This window comes from Homarus americanus, unplaced genomic scaffold (genome assembly GCF_018991925.1).
Source record: "Homarus americanus isolate GMGI-L3 unplaced genomic scaffold, GMGI_Hamer_2.0 scaffold43265, whole genome shotgun sequence".
Lineage (NCBI taxonomy): Eukaryota > Metazoa > Arthropoda > Malacostraca > Decapoda > Nephropidae > Homarus > Homarus americanus.
In genome coordinates, this window is record NW_024713151.1 from 70131 (window position 1) to 93947 (window position 23817).

At 37.1% G+C, this 23817-nt stretch overlaps 1 protein-coding gene across 2 annotated transcripts in view; it reads right to left on the bottom strand.

Moving 5' to 3' along the window:
- Positions 1-2638: 2638 nt before the first annotated feature.
- The window catches only part of LOC121871445 (SWI/SNF-related matrix-associated actin-dependent regulator of chromatin subfamily A containing DEAD/H box 1 homolog), a 56940-nt gene continuing 35761 nt past the window's right edge, over positions 2639-23817 (bottom strand). For both annotated transcript variants that reach the window (XM_042373763.1, XM_042373753.1), the window contains exons 19-23: positions 22656-22749; positions 17585-17702; positions 5811-5993; positions 4715-4821; positions 2639-3891 (exon numbers count right to left, since the gene is read on the bottom strand). In XM_042373763.1, coding sequence (XP_042229697.1) covers positions 3779-3891; positions 4715-4821; positions 5811-5993; positions 17585-17702; positions 22656-22749 — 615 coding nt within the window. In that variant the 3' untranslated portion in view covers positions 2639-3778. The remainder of the gene's footprint in view (positions 3892-4714; positions 4822-5810; positions 5994-17584; positions 17703-22655; positions 22750-23817) is intronic.

A 23817-nucleotide genomic window follows, 5' to 3' on the forward strand; every position in this document is an offset into this window, starting at 1 on the left:
CAGACTTGTGACTTTTAACTACTTTTATGTTTTTTTATTTTTTTTTCAGCAGAGCTCCGAGATGCAAGCAAGAGTGCTTTATCGAAACAGCACTCTATAGGGTAGCGCTAACCGGGATATTACTGTATAATTAAAGTTTTGATAAGGTGTTTTGCGTCAATTCAAGTAGTTGTGTCAGCATTTAGCCGAAATTTTAGTGGAAGTGGTTGCAGAACTAGTATTACTGGTTGTGATGGAGTTAGACTGTGTAGCAATAAAAGTGCTGGATAAAACTCCATGTACTTATGGTAGTACAGTATAATTGTTAATGCTGTTTTTTAGGGATTCAAAGCATTTGAGATGTTATGAAACACCGAGTTGTTCACTTGCATTTCTATTATAATAATAATAATAATAATAATAATAATAATAATAATAATAATAATAACAATAATAATTTAGTTGAACTTGTGTTTCTCAAAAGTGCCAATTCTTCTAAAGAATTTAATGCCGTTCAAAAAACTGCATAGCCAAAGACTTGAAAACAAAAAGAAATGCTGTACTGTACTACAATAAAAGATCATAAAAATTGACAGTTTGACTTCCATCATTCATATACCCTTAAGTTTTAATACTCTGTAATTCTCCACCACTGTACCATGTTCAGGATTATAAGATTTAAAAAAGAAAGGTCTTAAGTTGCTTCTTAAAAGCCTCCACAGGAGTCAGCTGCTTCATGGATGCAGGCAACCAATTGTACAATCTGGGTGCTGTATAGGAAAAGGATAAGGAAGCAAAAGAACATTCCGTACTGCTCCAGGCTCCTCACTACTACGCAAAATCATTTCAGTACATGTAGTCAGTGGAATTAGTAGATTGGCCAAACATTAATGTTTTAAAAGTCACTAGAGAGAGTTTGAACTTTATCCTAGCTTTAATTGGAAACCAATGTAATTCAATCAAGAATGGGGTAGTGGGAGAGCAAAAATAAGCCTGGCAACCCTGCTCAATGCTGTTTGAACTTTCTTCAACAGATAATTAGGTGAGCAGACCCATATTTACAATAGTCAACCTGGGACAAAATAAGTGAATGTAATAGTGTCACAAGACACTCACCCAAAATCTGTTTAACAGCAGAGAGATTTCAAATACAAAAGTTGTAAATCTTAAATACTGAATTTATATGCTCTTTCAAATTCAGTTTTAAGTCAAAGCATGCTCCCAGATTACAAACAGAATCAACAGGAATGAGTTAAACTTCCCAAAAATTTAAAAAGCCAAAATCATTTGTACGGTCTCCCCTCCTATTTCCTTGAATGACGATAATCTCGGTTTTGTCATCATTCAGCTTAAGTTTCGTTCTAGACATCCAAATTTTAATATCAGACATCAAGGATTTCATTATCTCTTCAATATCCTCAACGTTTATTATTTTCACATAAAGCTGTGTATCACCATTCACTATTATTCATAAAACTGTTTCAGCATTACTAAAATCTGTCTGTTGTTTTTATTTACCATTCAGTGCTACACGGATATATTCAATCAATTATAGCAGTAAATGGATTGAGAGGTGGAGGAGGGAAGGGAGGGAGGGTGCAGTAAGACAACTGCAGTACCAGCCAACAACAACTTGTATATTTATCCAAAAAACAGATTTGTCGTATCTTCAGGACCTGACACTATTCAAATATACACAACAAATCTATTCATAACATATACGTAAGAATGACACTTAAATAATGGGTTATTTTGGAATTCAGACAGGTCTCTACAGGAATGTGCTACTAGACAATTTGGCCCACACAAGAACCATAGGTGTGTATGAATACTTGTGGGTGACTGTATGACAATTCATGTTTATTAAAGAAGTTTTGGACAATTTATGGGTATTTATTTCTTGGACTCTGAAACCACACTAATTATTTCCATATAAATAAATTAAACTATAGCTAATTCACGGCGTACCTAACCCACAAATTATTAAGACTCCACTGTAATTATATTCAATATACAGTATAGTCTGGATTTACGCGGTTTTTGTTTACGCGTTTGGTCATTTACGCGGTGCCTTGCCAGAATGAAATGTTTTAATTACGCGGTAAATTTCATCATTTACGCGGGAAGCGGCGCGGGCAGGGTTCGCACAAGGTCGCCCAGTCATCAAAACATTACAGAGTTCTTCACCCGCCACCCACCACAGCCGGCCCAAGTCAGTGATAGTGAGGATATGGACTTTGAGGGGTTTGACAAAGAAGAGGCCCTGCAAGTCTCTGTGGTGGATTGTGATACAATTGATACAAGTGATACAGGTGAGGGCCAATAATCTGCCCTCTGCCTCGGAACCAACCCCCCATCCCCGTGTGCCCAGCCATCTTTTTTACTAACGTAAGTGTTAAAAAACCTAATATTATTGATATTTCTCTTAAATATTAATTGTGTGTGCATACCATCATAAAATTAAGATGTTATATTTACTACAACGTACGTATTGTGTCGGAAAAAGTGGAGTTTGGGAGTCGGCCCAGTCTCTATTTCAATTAATCCCATATGTTCTGTTATTTCGTTTACGCGGACCTCCACGGGTTCAATTGACCGTGTAAATGCAGACTATACTGTAGTTTAAAAATATTGCAATAATTATAAATCATAAAAAATAAAAGTGTAACTCATTTATTGACAAAAAAAAAACATACCTGCATTAGTCTATTTAGAGATGATGAGAATATATGAGCAAGTGGAGAGAAGACATGAGGAATGTGTTATTATTAGTGTGTAAAGGAAGTTTTCAATTAAATACCCTCTTAGTTTGTGGAAATAAAAGTACTGAAAAATAGGTGTTAAAAAATATAAACATGCAGTTTTCAAGAAAAATCTATAAATTAATTATAATACTGAGGCTGAACTGTAAGGACAGTGATAAATACATAGTATATGAACTGTGAATAATAAAAATTACCAGAAAGAAGTTTTGGAAGGAAATATGAAAATTCTTTCTTGAAAGTTTGGTGCAGTTTAACATATCTCACAGCCATCTCTAACATGACTCTACCCATTCATTATCAATGTTTAGTAGACTCATCATGCAAAGCTGGACCTTGAATAGTGATGCTTGAGTATACCCACTGCCCATCTTGCACCAAGAATGTACAAGTCTTACCAAAGAAACATATATGCAAGTATTTACTGTTAGTGTTACCATATACTGTATTACTCATTAGTGATGATACACCACATTCCCATACAGCCCCAGTTCTCCACAATGTCTGTAGGTGTGAGGAAGTATGCTTTGTCCCCCAACATATAACTGCATCTTGATGTATGATAATCCTGAAAATTAAATCTGGGATGATAAAGAAGCTATCAGTGCAGAGAGTGAAGTGATTCTTAGATAACATAATATTCTTTTTAATAATGATTATACTGATTACAATTGTTATGTAGTTTCAGACCCAAAATAATTTTTTTATAGTTTTTGAACTCAAATCATATACAGAAACCTTGCTGTTAAGGCATTCCTTCGTGTATCATAATTTACATTTTATCATATTTGTTAAAAAAAAAAATCTCTTATCAAAAACTTTGCTAGAAAAAGAGGGCCAATCATGGTCAACACAGAATAGATTAGGCTGCATATTGACTCTTATTACAAACAAGAACAAACTTAGAATTGTGAGTGTATAGTGAATATAAGACAACAAAAGATCATCTCCATCTTATGTGACTTCAAAATTGTAAGGCAATTTCCAAGTGACTATGATGACCCACTAGTTGGCATAAGAACTAATGCTCCATGTGACTAAGATGATGGATCAGAGTTACTGCTTGCTGAATTACTCTGGCCATCTGTCTTCACTATGCCCAAAGCAGCTTTTAGGAGTGTTACTACATCACCCTTCTTCTGTTGGTCATCTGTATAAAAAAAAATCATTAAAAAAATATATCATAAGCTTCTGTGTATAGGCAGTATAAATGTTGTGTGTTTAACAACACACACACACACAAAATGGCTTAAGATGAGAACAAGAATACATACTGTATTATAATTCTAATAATTTATTATACAGTACCATGTTGCTACAACAAACTCACGTCTTGTGACAAGGCTTATTGATTTTACCAATGCTATAGTGAATATAATTGCAGTAAATAGTTTTTATTAAAATATTTCACCAAGCGATCTTAAAAACATTGTTGCTGATCTGATAACACATTCAAGACTACCGAACCATAGTTGAGTAATAATCAGAGTTGTAAAAAGTACTGGACTTTGTTACCTAAGTAAAAGTATTGTTACATTGGCAAAATGTTACTCAGTAGAAGTAAAAGTATCCAAATGTCAATATACACAAGTGGAAGTTAAAAAGTATCTCATTCTTAAAGTACTCAAGTACTGAAAGTAAAAAGTAACAACAAAATTACTACTTATCTCAAATATTAAAATAAATCCACAGTAAATTATAAAAAACATTTAACTAAAGATAAAAATAAATGACACATAGCATTACACGTATTTATTTCCACATCTTCTATTAAGATTAATCAATAACTGATTCTCAAAAGAATGGTTCTTCAATCAGGATCATTTAGGCCTAAATATAAGCCCAGCCTGACTACCAAAAGAGAATACGTTGCCTAGCAATCAATATTGCCTCATAATAACAAAACTTAGGAGTGCCACTAGAAAATTGAGATATGACCAAGCTAACAATATAACTTTTATAGAAGTTTATACCTGCAAGACTTGTAATATCTCGTTCTAGCTGTAGCTTGTCCTGGGCAATTCGCAGCATACCCTCCTCTATGGTGTCCTTGCTGATCAAACGGATGATTTTCACGGGCCTATAAAGAAGTTGCCAAGTATATGATAAGATAAACTGGAAGGGATATAAGAAAATGTGGGCATGAAGTCCTCAATGGATAAAAATTAGCAAGAAAGTATGGATGTATGGACTACTTAAACTAGAAATTGGTGAAGATGTTTTATGATAAGGCAGTTAGATGTAAAAAAGCAATAGCATATATGGGGGTGGAGATCTCAACACACTAGGATTACTAAGCCTCCATGTCAGGTTTACTTAGCTCAAGAGCATTTAATTCATGGTGACTATAAAGTATAACACTACAGTACTTATTTTCTTATATATACATAGTTTGACAAAAATTTCACACTGTATCTTCACCAAACCCAAGTTTACCAAAAGATGTTTGAGTACTACCATCATCATCAACACTGTTTTCTGGTAAATTTCCATGTTCACCTGAGTTAGTCATTGTTTATTTTGGCAAGTGAAGAGCTCCATAATTCTGAATTATGAAGGTTTAATGTAAAGTAAAAAAATTTGTAAAAATCACTTTGATGCAGACAGAGTGACTGACTGGAATGATCAAGAGTATTTTGAGGAAAGTGATACCTGAAAGATAAAATTATAACATGCAGTAATTTTTTTATTTATTTGAAACATGTACAGGTCAGGTCAATATGCAATGATGTATGATTACATCATACTTAAGGAGCTACTACTGTCCATATACTGTAGTATATCTTGATAAAAACTAGCAGGAAATGAGAAACACTGGAGCAAAGACCAACAAAGCACCAATGTGGATCTACTGTATATCTTATATATAATACAAACTTCTTACTAGGTATACTATGTAAAGATTACAAAGTTTCATCACCATTCTAATTCAAATACGTACCTTAAATATCATTCATGATAATACTGCCAATATGATGTTCAAATAAATCTTTCCTATTTGTGTAACATGTTAAATTCATAATATCTTGCCTTAAAACAATCAACATAAAATGTATTGTAAAAACTCACTTGGTTTGCCCAACTCTATGACATCTATCTTCTGCTTGTTTGTCATTATATGGATTGAAGTCAATGTCATGAATAATAACTGTGTCTGCAGCAGTCATATTGATGCCCAGTCCACCTGCTCTCGTTGACAAAAGAAAGACGAAGATGTCTTCGTCTTCCGTGAACTGGTCAATAAGTTCTTGTCTGTAACAAATGAATTACATTATAAATAAGGGAATGGTCTGAAATTCCATTTTATAAAGAGCATGGATCAAGTGACTCATTTACGGCACTGGCAAACATAAGTGTTTGTCTTCAGGTTTCCTAGAACTCTCCATTTGCCCAACTGGGCTGGAAAAGAACAGCACTCCAAAAATTTTCAACCAAAGCCCATATTAAGAGTGAATAACACCATTGGGCCACTTGTTATAGGTTGAAAGCTAAGAGTCTCTGCCACCATGCTAAAGAACATGCACTTTGAGACCCCTAGCAGGTTATAAGACAGACCACAGGATAAAATGAGGTGCTCCGCATTAGAAGGGGGTGAAGCGCCAAATTTAAAAAGCGGATAAAAACGTGTTCAAAATTTTTTGAAGTTCAAACAACGATAACTTTGTTATGGGAGTTAGTACGGTGATTAGTTATTATTTTATCACGAGTTGAATGAGAATAACTACCCGTCATGTACAATGGTTTGCTCTTCAAGCCAACAATAATCAAAATTTTCTGCAAAATTTTCTTATTATTGTGGGATCATACTGTAAAACAAGTTAATGATCATTAAAAGCAGCAATCGCCTTACACCCCCCAAAAAAAAATTAATAATAATTATAAAAAACTCATTTGCTTATCAGTATTTATCTTTCTGTCCCTATTATTAGCTAAAGATTTATAATATTATTTAGTATAATAGTGTGTAATAATAAGGAAACACCACTACACTCATCCTCCCCCCACCATTAACCTCTCCCCTCCTCCCAATGTAATTAACATACGAATACAAAGGCGGAGAAAGTTTGCATAATCTTTGGTAAAAACAGTATTAAGATAATAGTATTACAATCTTACTTTGTTTAGTTCCTTCGTTTATTATCCCTGAAAATCGTAGAAACTAGAAGTTACGTAAATCCTGAGGAGTGCGTATAACTTTAATGGCCTTGTCATAATCAATCACGTACTGATCAAAGTCTTTCTCCGCCCTCTCTAAAAATCATCACATAGATTCTTCATCAACTAAATCATTGATTATTGATGCCAGCAACAGTTCAGGTTCATTATAAGAAGGAGTTATGGGCTCACTTTCACTAGCATTGGTTGGGTCAGGCTCACTGTCATCACTATGAAGGTCAATGTATGTCATGTCACTGTCCACTTCTACCTCCTCAAAGTCTGTATGTTCTTGTTGTGATACATTAGTGTCACTGTTGTGTTACCATTAGACTCACTTTCATCATTTTCATCTTCACTTTCATTGTCATTATTGCCGTCAGTGAATGTCATGTAACTCTGTTCCGGAACACAGTTTGCAAAAAGGTCTTGTGATGCATAGCAGTCACTTTTTATATTATGAGTATACCGAAATCACTATCACTAAGCATTCCTGGGGTGTCCACATGAGCACTGTCGTCACTAAACACACGCTTAGGAATAATGGGCTCCTGAACCCACACCAGAAGGCCTAGTCTCACTCGAGTCTTGTTCTAATATCAGGCAGATATTGCACAGCACTTCTCTCACACCCGTGGAACACGAATAACATTAATGTTATGCTGAAAAGTTATCAAAAATACCAGTAGAACGTACACTGCCCCTCCCGATGCTAAAACACTCGCCAAAACTAATGAGGAGGCAGCATCTAGGCACGTGGATTGGCCGAGGAGCTATGACGTAGCAAGGGGAAATCCATTGTGATTGGCTGCCTCAGGGGGTATGGTCCGAGGGAGGCGCGCTGTCATTGGCTCGTGCTCCTCTCACTCTGAACGGGATGTAGCCACCTTCATTGACTGAGCGCACAGCGAAATACGTAGCTCCCGGCCTGAGGCGAAACCACACCTTATTTTTGAAGGACTTTCTACCATATTTCTATCCTAGTTAGAGGGTTACATCCAACATGTAGAGGAAGGGCGAAAATAGTGATATCCATCAAAAAACGCATTTTGCCCGGAGTGGCGCTTCATCCCCTTATAATGCTGAGAGCCTCATATGTCCTCAGTATTCTTATGGAGGAAGAGCAATCTGAGTTACTCAATCCATTCTGGTTATGAAATATGAGTTCAAGTTCAATCCCTCATTCATAACTAACTGGGCAGACTGGGTGACTCATGCATGCTTAAGAGAAAGTACAGATGGGAAGAGAAAGTTGTGACACAGACAACACTGCAACTCTCATCCTTTATTCCAGAACTGGTAAAGAACACCACAGACTCGCAGATGCTACTCAGCACTAAAAAACATCCAGATAACACAAGATGAATAACCTCTCTAATGTCTATAACCCTCCCCAAAGAAATGACTTCAGTGAAATGCCCTGTTGGAAGGCTAAAGAAATTGCAATCCCAAGGCCATGCATGCAAAGGATAAAGGGATGCAATCCTGCTGGTTGAGTCCAATCCCTTCACTATGAAACTGGAGAAGCCCGAGATACTCCACACTAACACCCGTGATGAATAACAAGGATGTTGATGAATCTTGTCTGATCACAACTTGTTGCTGTGAACTGCTCTACTGTTTCAAATAAAAGAAGAATTCCTAAACTGGTTTCCAAACCAAAAATTATAAAATTTCCAGGCCTGACACTCACATTCTGGTTTGTTGACAACTCTAATACTCTACTGGAGAATGACACCAAACAGTGAAGGACCAAGAAAAACTGTCCTAAGACCATTCCAGCCAAGGTCAAAGGAAATTCCTTGTACTGTATTGTAATGTCATCCCTTTGGAGTTGAAATTTGCCACTAGGTAGTGTGGAGCCTAAGGTCACCCCAATTTCATGAAGCTATGACTCTCTACTGACTATGCCACAGATAGGAGGAGTGCCGTACTGTTTTTAATGGCGCATGCTCTAAGAACCTCCTCAATAAAGGTCCCTATAATGTTCAGAAAACAGACTCACCTTGTGGAACCAATGTACTTTCTCCAACAAGAGGGACATCAATAGAAAACCTGAAAAGTTAACCACACAAATCTGCAGATGTCTGATCACCAAACGGAGTGAATGGGAATTGAGCCTGATAGAGCCTAAGGTGTTTTGTAGCCTGCTTAAGTCCCAGAGCATTAGCAAGGTAGCAAAGATTCACAGCTCTTAGCCTAGTGCAATTGGTTTATTAGTTTTATCCCATCATTATAAGGGCTTCAAGTGAACCAGAAAAAATATTTCTACATTTCTAGTCCTACTAGATTTCTGAAGAATAGCACACTTGTAGAAATAAATGGTTCCTAATTACCCTAAGATAAAACCAATAAATCTTTGACAATGTACATGAGTCACCAGTTCCAGTTATAAAATATGTTACACAAATGAAAATATGGCCTGTCTCATATGTGTTACAATTAAACAATTTAGAATTTAAAAAACTAAGAGTAAACATGAACTCACATTATGAAAAAAAAATAGAAAAGGAATCTTCAGTACATGAGCAAAATATAAACAAAACCAAATAAAGTAAGGTCTCACTTAACAAGTGACATGTTCTCTGGAGAAAAAAAAAGTTCATTAAATTAACTCTCATAAACACAAATTTTTATCCCCAAATCGAACTTAACAATATAAACTTGAATACTGACATGATAGTGTACAGACTGCATACAGTCTGTATACACCAAATCTGAAAATTTATGCTGCTTGTGTTAGCTTAGCAATTGTTGGTATAGAAAAGGAGTCTTTGAGTACATTAAACTAGCTCCCACTCCTTTTGTGATAATGTATGACTAACACTGGCTACCAAGACCACCACTTTGCACCTCGTGCCTTCAAGGTATTTTTGCAGTATGCATACAGATGTACCCCAAAAACTGACGTCCCATTAACTGCCACTTCACTTAACCAATGATCACATATTGGGAAAATACCCAACAAATTTCGTCGATACCAAGGAGATCTGACGATCGGGAGAACGGCAGAGCCGTTTAGAATATTGCGAGCGGTGGTGGTGCGAATTCTTGCCATGAGGGGGCTCTGTGCACTGCCCTGACTCACTCCTGCCATCTTTGCTCTTGTTTACACTTACTATGTGTCTCTGACTTTGTGTTTTTTTGTTATTTCAAACTTTGTGTGTTCTCAATCATGCTAAATGCCTCAGTGATAGTTCCTTTTGTGCTGGGCATCTTTATGTGATGTGATAAGGTGTAATAAAGCATAATAAGGCATAATAAATGTGGTGATGGACCAGCAAAGAGTGGTAGAGACTTGAACTTGCCACCCTAGACTGTCTCTATCATCTTCAACACAGGTAAATAAGTCAATATATGCTTTATATTGCTTATTTAAGGCTTTATATGTCTGGTTTATTTTCTTGCTTGACAGTGTGCACGACAAAGCTATATCAAGGGTAGATAGGAGTTTTTGGTAGGTGGTTGGTCCCTAACCCCATGAATTTGTTATGTTCTTATGGGATTAATTGCTTTGATAGCCGCTGATTCATTAACCAACGACTTTTCCCGGTCCCTATATGCATGATGCATTGGTTATCGGGGTACACCTGTACACTCTGATTCTGAGTATTTGTCCAACCTACTAAATCCTCTGACCACAAGTTCTGAAATGATTTTGCATGGAAGAGATGATCTCTCATGCCTTGAGGAGCCTGGAGCAGTATGAGAATGTTCATTTGCTACCTTATCCTTTTCCTATACAGCACCCAGATTGTACAATCAGTTGCCTGTATCCATGAAGCAGCTGACTTCTGTGGAGGCTTTTAAGAAACAACTTAAGACCATTCTTTTTTTAAAAGCTTATGATCCTGGAGCACAGCCACCCCGGGCTTCATGCTCTCCTGGTTTAAATTCAACACATAAACTAGTAAAAGAAGGCTGTGCTGATTGGAAGCATTTTAGTGAAAGAATAAAATCTCACGAGTCATCAAATGAACACTTGTTCAAACTTAACCAAATGGATGGAGGTGAAAAGAAGGTTGTGTTCAATGATTATCATAAATACACACAAGTTACAAGACTTGAAGAAAAGGAATGTTGGCGATTGGTTCTGACACGTGTTATAGCACACACACACACAGCATGCCCTTAAAATTCACAGACATCGATTATTTGCGGATGACACCCTGCATGTACCCAAGAATGTCTAAGAGTAGTTTTAAAGTTGCTGGCATTTTCACGGCCGGGACAGGGAGCTATTCGTTCTAGAGACAGTAATTTCTTTTACCGGTTTTGTATACGTACGTGTGTGTGTCTACTGTACACACACACACACATAACAGATGACCCACTAATCTCCCACCCAACCTCCATCGCAAGTGTTAAGACATTGATTGATTACAGTCAAGCATTATAGTCAGCCGAGTGAACAGTGTCTGCTGGTGAGTATAGTAAGAGTATATACAGCACAGTAGTACAGTAGTATACATTATTTTGTTTACAGTATGAGCCATATTGTATGTTTACAGTGGTGTTTGTGTAAATAAATATAGCTTCTGCGAGTTGCATCGTTTAGACTTGTGGAAATTTTCCTGTGAAGGTTCGAAAATAACCCGAGTTGATAAAAGTCCGTACAGCAGACACCCAACTCTTCAGAGATAGCTAAGCAGTAACCATTTCTGAACTCTTACAACCTGTAACATTTATTTCTAAATCTACAAATACCTCATACAAATTAAGATTTACATTTACTGTAACTTTCTTTTCACATTTGCGTCTCTTAATATCGCTGGCAGCATTGTAACCAGGTTTGACTCGTACTATAACCACCAGGATACTGGCATTGTGATATACGTAACTTACTTTATTTATTTTTACTCAGTTACATGCACACACCATCCTACAGACATATTGTGAAAAAAGTAAAAGAAATAATTGTCCCAAACACATAAAAGGAATATACATTTCTTTGCATTTGAGTTAGCTGGCTGACTCAGTGGGAGAGTGGGATGAGGCGGGACGTGCGGGAGGGGGAGCGTTGCTAGGGAATCGGTGAAGGTGGTGTCTGCAGTGCTATGCTGAACCAAGAAATATATGGAAATGGCGACTGTGTTAAACTTTCAATTGGCTTTTATTTACTGGTTTGGCAATACAGTATGTTTTGTTATATCTTATTTATTGGTATTTTTTTTTATTCCTCACATTCACTGGTTACTGTATATATTATTTTTAGAAAACTATGGTTACAGGAGAAAAATCCACACAAAAGTTTCCTAAATACTCCGCTAAAATGGGGGTGCATCTTATATGACGTAAAAATATGGTATTTACTTACTCAAACCTTTCGATAAAGTATTCAGGATTACTTTGGTAAAAAATGGTGTGTAACTAAATTAGAACGGATTTTATTGACTCTGGTATCATCACTATTTCTTCTTTTTTTATACATCCCGTAGATGAATGGAATTCCCATCATGTCGAAATATTTTGTTTAAGGATATCACATTGGAAACGTCTCACGAGAATTTATTCAGGATCATTATGGTATCAAATTCATCTCTTTAACACAAATAGAAGTTTATGACGAATGCTGTGAGGAAGGGAGAAGGGAAGGGTCCAATGGAGGGTAATGTGACCATGCCCTATCCCCATGCCAAGGGTTGCCTCTCACTGATTGTTTGTCAGCAAATACTACCTCATTCATGATACAATATTGTATATTTGTTTTCATTAATTCATAAAGATACCTGTGCTTATTAATACCTGTCCCCTTCATATACAATACAGTACAGTACTCTGTATAAACAATACCTCATAGGTAAAAAATAACGTCATTCAAGACATCTTCAGGTCATAAGACCTTTTAATCCCCCACCCAACAATGGGTGACCTGACACTGCATCAGGTCAAGTTAGTAACATAACCCATTAATATCCCACCCAACCTCCATCGCAAGTGCAGTGATATCTTCAATAGCCGGAACAATTGGTGCAGAGCACTTCCAGGATTGAGAGATTTCCGGATAACGAGAGGACTCCCAGAGCCGGAAAAAATCCCTCATCCCGGAATTTTCAGCAATTTTCCGAGTACAGTAATAGAAAAATGTTCTCGGAAGTTCCAGAATGATGCATTATTTCATCTCCCAAAGCCGGTAAAAAATCCCTCAGCCCCGGAATTTTCCGGGTAATGAAAAAATATTCTCAAGTTCCAGAAATTGCGCATTACATCATCTATCGAACCTTGAAAAATATCCCCCCAACCCCATAATATTTCGGGTACTGGAAAATTTTCTTGGAATTTCCGGAAAATGTGCTTGATTTTCATCTCTCAAACCTTACTGACAACATGAATTCATCTCTCTCTCATCCCATTTAACTTTAGTATTTTTATCTGGCTAGCGCTAGATGATTACACTCAGTTGAGGAAACCCCTTCGGTATTGTCAAAGCGTTATTTTGCATTATAATTTCTCCCAACTGATATACTGTACTGTGCACTTGCCCTCCTCACCCCCAGTACCTCCGTGTCCCCCCACAGAAAGTCACCCACCCCAACACATCCCTCCCCTCTCCCTGGGTGAATGCTTTGAATTCACACTTCAAGAGTTCAGGGGTCACACCTCAGGGAGAGAGAGGACTGGCAATCTAAAGTGGTAAATGCAGAACTGGAGCCAAATGTACAGTAGGTAAAAACTATCTGTGCATACTTTGCGGGAAACAATACGAGACCATGGACAATAAATTTTGGTATATGAGGGATGTCACCAGTCACACGTAAAATTTCAGAGCATATCGACCCCCACCTGCACAGATAGTTGTTTTAATGTGGACAAAATGGTACCAGTATAAAAAGTATGTATCTGCAGATGTACGAGTATGTACATTAAATATATGTTAAGCAGATGCTGCCTGTATACCTGTAAGATAATTACTGCTAGTCCGGGAGAAACAGAGAATACCCGGATTTGTCGTCCAGACAAAGTTTTTTGACTCATAATTGTTTGGGTGCTGAGTCCAAATCTGCCGGGTGCAATTTTGTCACCCTTGGGGAAAAAATATTCAAGATGGCGTCCGAGATGGCCACCGAATGCATAAAGTTTGATATTTCGACCCTAAGCATCATAGAACAATTATATTTTGGTTGATATGGGTTTCCAGGGTCAAAGAATGCAACACAGATACTTTAAAAACACTATTTGAAATATGTACAACTGTAGTTAAGATGGCGTCCAAATTGGCTGCCAAAACAATTGTGGGAGACATTTCTGCTTTCATTCATAAGAGAAAGTGATGATTTAGTGACAGATTAATTATATACTCTGGAAACAGAAATATTCAAATATGATCTTAATCTCATATACACTAAAAGGTTACTCCATCTTATTCCAGACTCTGTAAAGATCTACAATATCACAAATTATAGGAGTGAATTTTTCTAATACGTATATTAAAACACTCAAATATTTGAAATTAATCCAAGCACTCATCATTGCTTTCATCATCTTTCTCATTGTGGCACACATTTTCTGCATGATAACAACAGAACATGGAGCATGATAGCATCACAATTACACTGAGCAGTTGAACATGGCCGATTGGCACTTGATTAGTTTCTGGATAATGTCTGGTACTGGTGGCACATCTGAAGGCAATGGAACTGGAAGCAGAAGATTGGATGCCTGATCACTTGACTATACGTACTGCCTTGGGTCATGGTTTGATGGACCAACTTCTAAAGACTGTTCTCCAAATCATGGTCTGATAGTGTGCCCTAAGCACATGTAGTTCAAATGCTGCAGTTGTTGGAGGCAAGCATCTCAGCTCAGGAGCTGAAGTCAGCCTTTTGTTAGACATTTTGGATGTCCAAACATCAAATCGTACAGTAGAACAGTTGACATATCATGGATGACCTTCGAGTCATAACAAGCTGCTACAAATCTGGTGACTTGAGAAACAACCTCTGTTATCTCAGCAACAATTTTCCTAAGTTTGTCAAGACAATGACCAGATTTCAATGTCTGTATGGTGGTAACCTTACCTTTACCATAGAGATAAGCGACGGTGTCACATCCAGAAAGAGCGTGTGCTGCCATTATGTCATCAACAAGATCCCTGTGCATTTCAACTGTGGCCTTGATGTCAATGGTAGATCTTGAAGGACTAGTCCCATCCATGAACATCTTGCAGGTTAACTTCTGTGATGAGTAGTAGTGCATCATCAGCACAAACACATCCATGTCATTGCAAATGACTTTGATGCAATCAACACCACTTAAGGCAATAAACAACACCTGTTTTGCTATATTCACATCCGCTTCTTCGTGAAGCATTTTCATGTCTGTTTTACACATGACATTACCCAACTGAATCTCTTTGGGTACTGCATTTTTTCCTGCTCCTGACATCCTCACTGCATCTTTAATACTGTTTGGGTAGTACTTGTCAAAGATGAGATATACATCAGTCTTTGCAATATGTTGCTGATGTATGCAATCATGTTCTTGATGAAGTTCTCAACTGTACCCCTGGAAGGCCATGAGATGATCCATAGGACAGCACATCCATCTACCACAGTTACTTCAGCTTGTTATCGAAACGAGAAGAAAGTTCCACTCCCAACCTTTTCTTCAAGGTGGCCTTACTCTTCGCTGTCTGCATGTCACCATTGTCTTCAAATGAGGAAGGTGGCACAGGTGATAATTCATATTCAAGAAAAATCTTTGATACTGATGTCATGAACTTGCTGCAGACATTGTACTCTTGAAAAGATGAGGGAGGTATGAAACACTTGTTCTTCTCCAATTTTTACTTGCTTCCTTGAAACTGACATTGTAACAACTTGCTTCTTCAGGGGACTGTGGAAGCTGTTCGGCCATGTTGATTCATAACCCTGCAGTTGATTCTTGCCAATTTCAACAGATCGGTCCACATTAACGACTTTTAGGGCAATCCGTCCTGTGGCAATGTTGGTTATATCTTGGCATTGGAGGTCTGCCTGGAGTGGATGGATGCATTTAGCAAGCTTGTGTCAGAGCTTTTCTTGATCAACAGCATCAGCTGCTTTACGTGCTGGCATTTCCTCCTTATAAACGGTGACACAGCCTTGGTTGGTTTTGTTCTCCTTCAAAGATGCAAAATCTTGAATGAGCCGACTGCATGTATGTAGTCTGTAGGCCCAGCACTTCAAAGCTGATTGCTTAAGTGTGAATACTACGTGGCGAGATGAAGGATGCTTCACACTCTTTATTGTATTGAGCATCAGATGCGTGAAGATCTCTTATTGCTCCTTGAACTCAAACACGTACTTGCTCAGCATGCTCATCATTAAGTTGGTCAAACACATCAAGAATAGCCTATTTGGAGGTTTTCTCTGTCCCTCGGTTTGTGGTTCTGCATTGCACAACACGCCGCCAACGATCTGGATGACATGGACCTGGTTCTGATTTGCAGTCACGACCACAAAATAGACATTGCTCCTTGAAATCAAATGCATTTACTTCAGACCGCCTAATCTTTTTTGAAGCACGTTCCTCCACTGAAGTTTCTCGACTTTGCTTCAAGAGATATCTTTGTATGCGAGTCTTAGACATGTAGGTAGACACACAGTTTTTATGAAAATACACAAGGATGAGGACATACTCAAATCATGCAAGCTAGTCCCTAAGTGTTCACTCAACCCATCACCTCTAAGTCTACTAGCTGCTAAAATGCCATGTATTCTAGTCTGGGTACCAGTTACAAGCTTAGAATATTCTACACCACATCTAAATATTGCTTGAAAACAGCATGCAGGGGAATCAAGAGCAGCCATCATTCACATATTCTGAAATGAAAGCCATGCATTCATAAGGTAGTTGAGTCACCATTACCACAAACATGAAAATCAGTTAGCCAAAATATTAAATACATATCAAATATTTCCTAACTTATTATATGGGCTATAATAGAAGAGGAGGAGTTTAATTTCAAATAATATCAGTTGGCAAAAATAATGCCATTGTATGTTGCTTTGAAGTTTAAAAAAGAAAACAAGGTATATACGGCAGCTATTTTGGACGCCATCGTAAATACGTCTTTATAGTCCAGAAACAGATTTCAAACTATTGTACTTATATTATGTTCCTTGACCATGAAAACCATAAAAATCACCCAAAATATAATTGTTCTATGATGCTTAGGGTTGAAATATCAAACTTTAAGTATTTGGCGGCCATCTTGGACGCCATCTTGAATACCAGGTATATCATTTTCCCCAAGGGTAACAAAGTGGCTCCTGGCAGATTTGGATTCAGCACCCTCAAATTATGTAAAATTAGTCAAAAAAAAGATTGTCTGGACGACAAATCCGGGTTTAGCACAAATCTAGGGTTTGGCTGCCAGATTAATGAATATATTTTATAGTTCATACTCTATAACACAGACAACAAACTACTAAACTGTACAGTATATTGTCTTAAAAAATTAAAATGCCTATATAATGTATTTCACATAGAAATATAATTATGCAGTTACAATTATTTGTAAAAAATTCTTTAATTTGAAAATACTGATGCAGTACCTTTAAAAAAATAACACCTGTAATTAGTTTTGGGGTAAAATTAGGATATAAAGAACCATATTTAATAATCATGGAACAGCTTTATATGACCTACCGAATACCATACCCAACATGCATGCGAGTTACTAAACAAACAAAATGTACACTCACCTTTCAGTTACCTGTGTGGTGCCATCAAATCTGAGGTATTTATGTCCTCGAAGTTTAATGTACTGCTCTAAGACATTAAGAAGTATCACAAATTGTGAAAATATTAAAACACGAGACCCTGAAATAAAGGAAAAATAAAAATAAAATGATTTTAAATACATTTTCAGTATACTGAATATCTTATTAAACATAAAATACAATACTCTAAATACACATAAGCACAAACATGCAGAATCTTACTATCTTGCTTAATGACTACAGTAAGTCCCCAGTGTATAATGAAAATGTATTTCAACAACAGCTGACAGCATGACTTGTGGACCTTCATACTGGTAAAAAAAAAAGAAAGAAAAAAGTTGCATTCCAAGAAAGCAAAATCCATGACCTAGTGGCACTTAAATTTATAGAAAAATTTGGGTTGTGGTCCACAACCAATGTGATACTCAAGAGTCACCATAGAAGCAAAACATCATGTGCAAACTATGAAAGCAAAATTGTGAATGACACTGATATGTAAATTATGTTCGCCAGTCCATTCTCACTCGGTGGTGCACATGGCTTGCGTCAGCCCATACACCATATTCTCTAAGCTTTGTACAGAAATTGCAAGAATCCACCTAACTGGCTGGCTGAAGATAACTCACTAAAACAACATCCAAAAATGTCATCAAAATTACAGTGAAACTCTACCGTAACTAGATTCATTCACGTACCACTGGTTAAGTGAATAAATAGAGAATTAAACCTGAAATTATATTTCCTAGCTGAACCTATAGGGAAGTACTTCAGTTAATGCATATACCATTTGAGGTCTGGGACAGTATACTATCCCCTAACTGGCAGCTGGGGGCTGATTTTATGATTGTAAATGCCTTCCCATCAAAACAAACACTGCAATTTGAGATTCAGTTTTGAGATGACTACCCACAAACCCAAGTGGGAAGGGAGGGTATTTGAGTTGCTAGCTACAGGATTAGCTAGAAAATATGATTTTGGGATCATTCCTCCACTTCTTACTTAGACACCTTCTGCCAGACACTTCCAGTTAACAATAGCCTCCTAGAGTGGAAGGTGGTGGTGCTAATAACCTTAGAACTAAAAAGGTATGCATCCCACAGGAGTTCTTCCACTTCTTGCTTGACACCCTTCATCAACCAGTTCCTATTAGAATTAACTTCCTAGAATGTGGCAAGAGGTGGTACTTTGTATTACCATTATCTTAAGACCTAGGCAGACATTCATCCCATAACTTTTCTGTACAGTACAGTTCTTTGGTGTTATCCTTGGACCCAGGGAAAGCATGAGTAGTCAATACTGATACGGCCATGTGCCAACCACAGGTTTACCAACTGTAGGAAAAAGTGTGGAATTTCAAAGTGTAATAAAATGTTTACAGATGTAGATATACAGTATATAGCTGGCAATGCACAAGAGAACAATAGTGTATCATCAGCTGAGTAATGGCAGCTTAGCATTTCATACTGTTTACCATGTTTCAAATCTCATCCGGTTTATCATAAGTACAGGTATAAAATCATTACAGTACTGTACTGTACTGTACTGTATATATTAAGTAAATTGGTGAACAGGTATTTGCAGAAACTAATAGTACAGTAAACCCTGGATAACTTGTCATTTAATAATTTGCAATTATATATAACTTGGGATGGCTATACTCTCGGAAAAAATTTAAAAATAACTTGGAAAAACGAGTTATATAAAATAACCTCAGAATAATCTGCATACACTTATCGCCTCGTATTTGCGAATTCACTTATTCGCAAAAGATTATAAGTGACCCTTTATTCAAGATTTGCCGTCGAAATTCAGCTATCTGCAAGGCTGTTAGAAATCTTTTGACCGACCATTGTAGATGCGCATCTCCCACACACATACACACACACTCCGTGGTTAGTCAGTTCTCTCGTGTGTGCCGTACCGTCCTACTCCTTTCACTCCACCCAGTACATGGATGCAGGAAGAGAGGGTGCTGTAGCACTCCAATATTTTGGGTATAAGGTGCACCACAGAGTATCTATGACACCACAATATTCAGCACCCCTGATAAAATTTGGTTCCTGCTGTACTGACCCAATAACACCCAACACCCTTCCCCATTCATGTCAGGTCACTATATGCAGAATGTCTCCACTATTATGGTAAATCCAATATTGTAAACTTTACTTACTTTACATGGCAATTCATATTATCCGAATTCCAACCACAGTATCTGAATTTTCCAGGTATCCCAACATTTAGTTCAACAATCCAATTGCACCTGAAGTCATTTACTTGTATCTGACACCAGTAGTGCCATAACCGCTTTAAAAAAAAAATCTATTATAAACAATAAAATTGATACATAGCATGTCATAAAATACAATAGAACATATTTTATGTACAAAAAATAGCTCCTTCCACACTCAAACCATCATCTAAGCGATGCCACACAGTTCAACCAGGCAGTCAACCAGCTGACCGAGAAATGTACGACTGTGTGTGTGTGTGTGTGTGTGTGTGTGTGGTAACGTCACAATGGAGGAAGAGACGTGGGCGAGTCTGCCACATACGTTCACCTTCCACACACACACACACACACACACACACACACGCCTATGCCCTTCATTTTTCTTCTTATATAGTTTATATAATATTTTCTTTATTTCTAAGCTGCATTAGAATACTTTAATTTTAATTCTTTTGATCTGTACTAAAGAAAACGGTTTTACCAGGGTGGACTATAATATCATAAGTGATATAAGTTCCGTGTTTATTTACATACTCAGACTTGAATTATACGGAGAAAACAATTATTTTTGTTAAAATTTATTCTTTATTTTGTTTGTGACAAAATTATTCATATACATATACTGTATGCTACACTGTTTACTGTTTACGTAGCATTCCCCTCCATCACCTCGGCCACCTGCATCACCTACCATTACCCTGTGTCACCTACCATGCCTCTGTGGCCTACTATGATAAATCACTCTTCATCTGCAGTGCTGTGAAGTGTTACTTCTTTTAAATAGTAATTACATGTACAGTAGCTAAAACAACTATCTGTGCATACTTTGTGGGAAACAATATGAGACCATGGATGATAAATTTTGGTATATGAGGATTGCCACTACTCACACGTATAATTTTTGAGCAGATCGACCCCACCTGCACAGATAGTTGTTTTAGCTACTGTACACATATATGGGCTTATAATGTTTCAGTGTTATATTATTGGAGGGGTGGGGAAGTGCCTTAATAATTTAGAATTTGGGATAATTCAGCAATAGGTGCCGAGTTATCAAGGGTTTACTATACTAAACTGACACAATTACTATGATTTATTACATGTTTTCCTTGCACACATGGTCATGATTGTATCCACTTTACATAATTACCATTTTACAGAATCCTCTTAGTCCCAAACTTTTCGGGTGACAAATATTTTACAGTAATACTACTCCCTACCTAACCTCAGCCTCTACAATTACAGTGGTGATGAATACTTAGCATTATAGCGGTCTGTTAACTTTACACCTGGAGAACTGCATGGGGCACTCATACTGGTTGACTCCTAATGCCTTAGTGATGCTCTAATATCCTTTATATTCCCTTGTATTTCCTCTATTATTTTATAAATATCTAAATTATCATCAATTGATGAGTTATGTAAGAGTGTAATGAAGGTAATTGTACAGAGAAAGGATACAGTACATATACTGTGTAATGACAGTTCTCACATAATTTAGCAAGTATAAGAGGAATATACTGTACGTACTCTACATGTTTTGTGTCAGCAGGCTCTCCACACGTATGTTAAAACATATACAATACTGTACTGTACACATAAATAATGACTCGGTAGTTGTGATTTGACTTAATGCTCACTGGTGTTAAACTTGAGGAGCACTGTTAAGAAGAACCAGTTGTTCAGGTTGATAGCTCACTGTACAGTGGTCCCTCGGTTAACGAGATTTCGGTTAACGAGTCACCTTCCATAAGATTCTTAACTTCGGTTAACGAGCAATCCCTCGATTAATGAGTTTCCTACGAGGTGACCTGAACATGTTTTCGCTTGCATTTGGCGGTCCACCAGCGGTAGTATTAGTCCGCCAGTACAGTGATCGGTTCTAGGGCTTAAATTCCTTACCATTTCAGTAAATATCAAGAAGTTTATACTATTCAATAATTTTAAAAGTTTAATATTAAATTTTTTAGTAATTTTAACAATTAATGAACATGCCATCCAGCCTGCCAACACACCATACAGGCATCAGTCTTTGTGCCTTTTCAGTGGAGGTAACATCTTGCTTGAGACTCTCTTCAACTAAATGCTTTTTTTCTGTGTTTGCAAGCAAATTATTGGTCATTTTGAAATTTATTTTACATATTGACAATATATTATGCAGTGCAGTGTTGATTTAAAGAACATAATCTTGAATTACACCAAGAGCACTAAAATTTTATGGGTGAAATGGCACCTTGGGGTGACTTCTCTTTCACCCCAATGCCTTCTCTTCTCCTCCACCCCATTCTAATTCCCATCATCATCATCCATGAGCCTTCTACATACACACCTCAAAGCAAGTTTACTTTTCTACCCTTTTTGTTGAATTTAGGCAATTTTCGGTGAGCTGGAACCAATTACCCCAAAACCCATTGAAACAATGGTTTCGGTTAACGAGTTTTTCGGTTAATGAGCAACCTTCTAGAACAGATTGTGCTCGTTAACCGAGGGACCACTGTACTACTACACAACCTATACAGATTACCAAATAAGTCTTTGTCTTAATCAAACTTCAGTTCCCTGTTGTGCCTCCTGCTAATCTGACATCTCTCAACCAAATGAAAGTTTTGGGCAACTACCAGTAAGTGATACTCTTCAATTATATACAGTAAACTTTGTATTGTAAAAAAAGGTGTGAATTTTTCTTTATGATCTAGTTGATAGTTGAATAACTTAAAAAATTATCTGTTATTTTCATCACCTTGTGTATCTTAACTTTCCTTTAAATAAGAAAGCAAGTTTGTCACTTAAATACATTGACAGTGAAATCAAATTTTCTCATACCTTCATTTTTCAGCTGGGGGAGTAACACATCTAGCTGCTGGAACTTGCCAGAACTGAGAATTAACTCATCTGGCAAGCGGAACTTCTTGATGGACTGCCAGGAAAAAAACAAGCAATGAGTATCAAGTTCTATATTTTACATAGTATCTAATTGTAAAAACTGCTAAAATACTATGATACTCAATACAAAGTTGCTTATCCTTACATTCTACACAATGTTTATTGCATACCAATACAGCATATATTTAAACCATGAACTGATTTAGTTACAATCTCATTTTCTCTACCCATTTCAATACTTCCAACCATTTATACCATTTCTTAGTTCTATCTTTATCATTTATCTTCAAATCGTATCATTACATTCCTGGCAAAGCAACAGCTTTGGTCATATGTTGCCAAATTAAAATGAAGGCTAAAAAGACTAAAATCAAATAATGTATGGTAAACACAAAAGTAATAGATAACATAAAACTTTCATAAAAACTATTTAAACATTAATAGATAAAATTTAAAGCTTGTGTAGAAGGCCAACTTCCTCCTTGAAAGAAATGACATCCCCACCCATGCTATCCACTCCTCCACACACTGCACACGAAGACCTTGAAGGTGGCTGAAATGTATGGCAATGGTCTTCAAGGGAGAAAATCTGAAACCATGCTCTGTGGTCCAACGTGAAACCTTGTTTAGTGCAAGTTGCATATGACGTTCAGCCACTGACATGCTGGAAGCTGCATACCAAATGGCCAAGTTGTCTACATACAATGAGATTGATACACAACCTGCAACCGATGCGGCTACCCAATTTATTGCAATGGCAAATAGAGTCCCACTCAAGATACTGCCCTGAGGAACCCCATTCTCCTGAATATGTGGTGCTGACATGTCTGTGGCTACGTTGATCATAAAAATGTGACTTCACAAAAGCTAACATAATATTGATGGTAAATTTCCCAGCAATCCAAAACTGTGAAGCACTTTAAGGATGCCAAATCTCCAGGCTTTCTCTAGGTTTAAAGAAACCACAGACTGTACTATTTCTATGCTAACCTGGCCCGTAAGCCACACCCCTCGTCTATAGCTGCAAATAGCCGATTGGTTCATAGAGAATATTCGTGTAGCTGTCCATTTATTCAAACTAAATATGTTCACAATTGGTAAG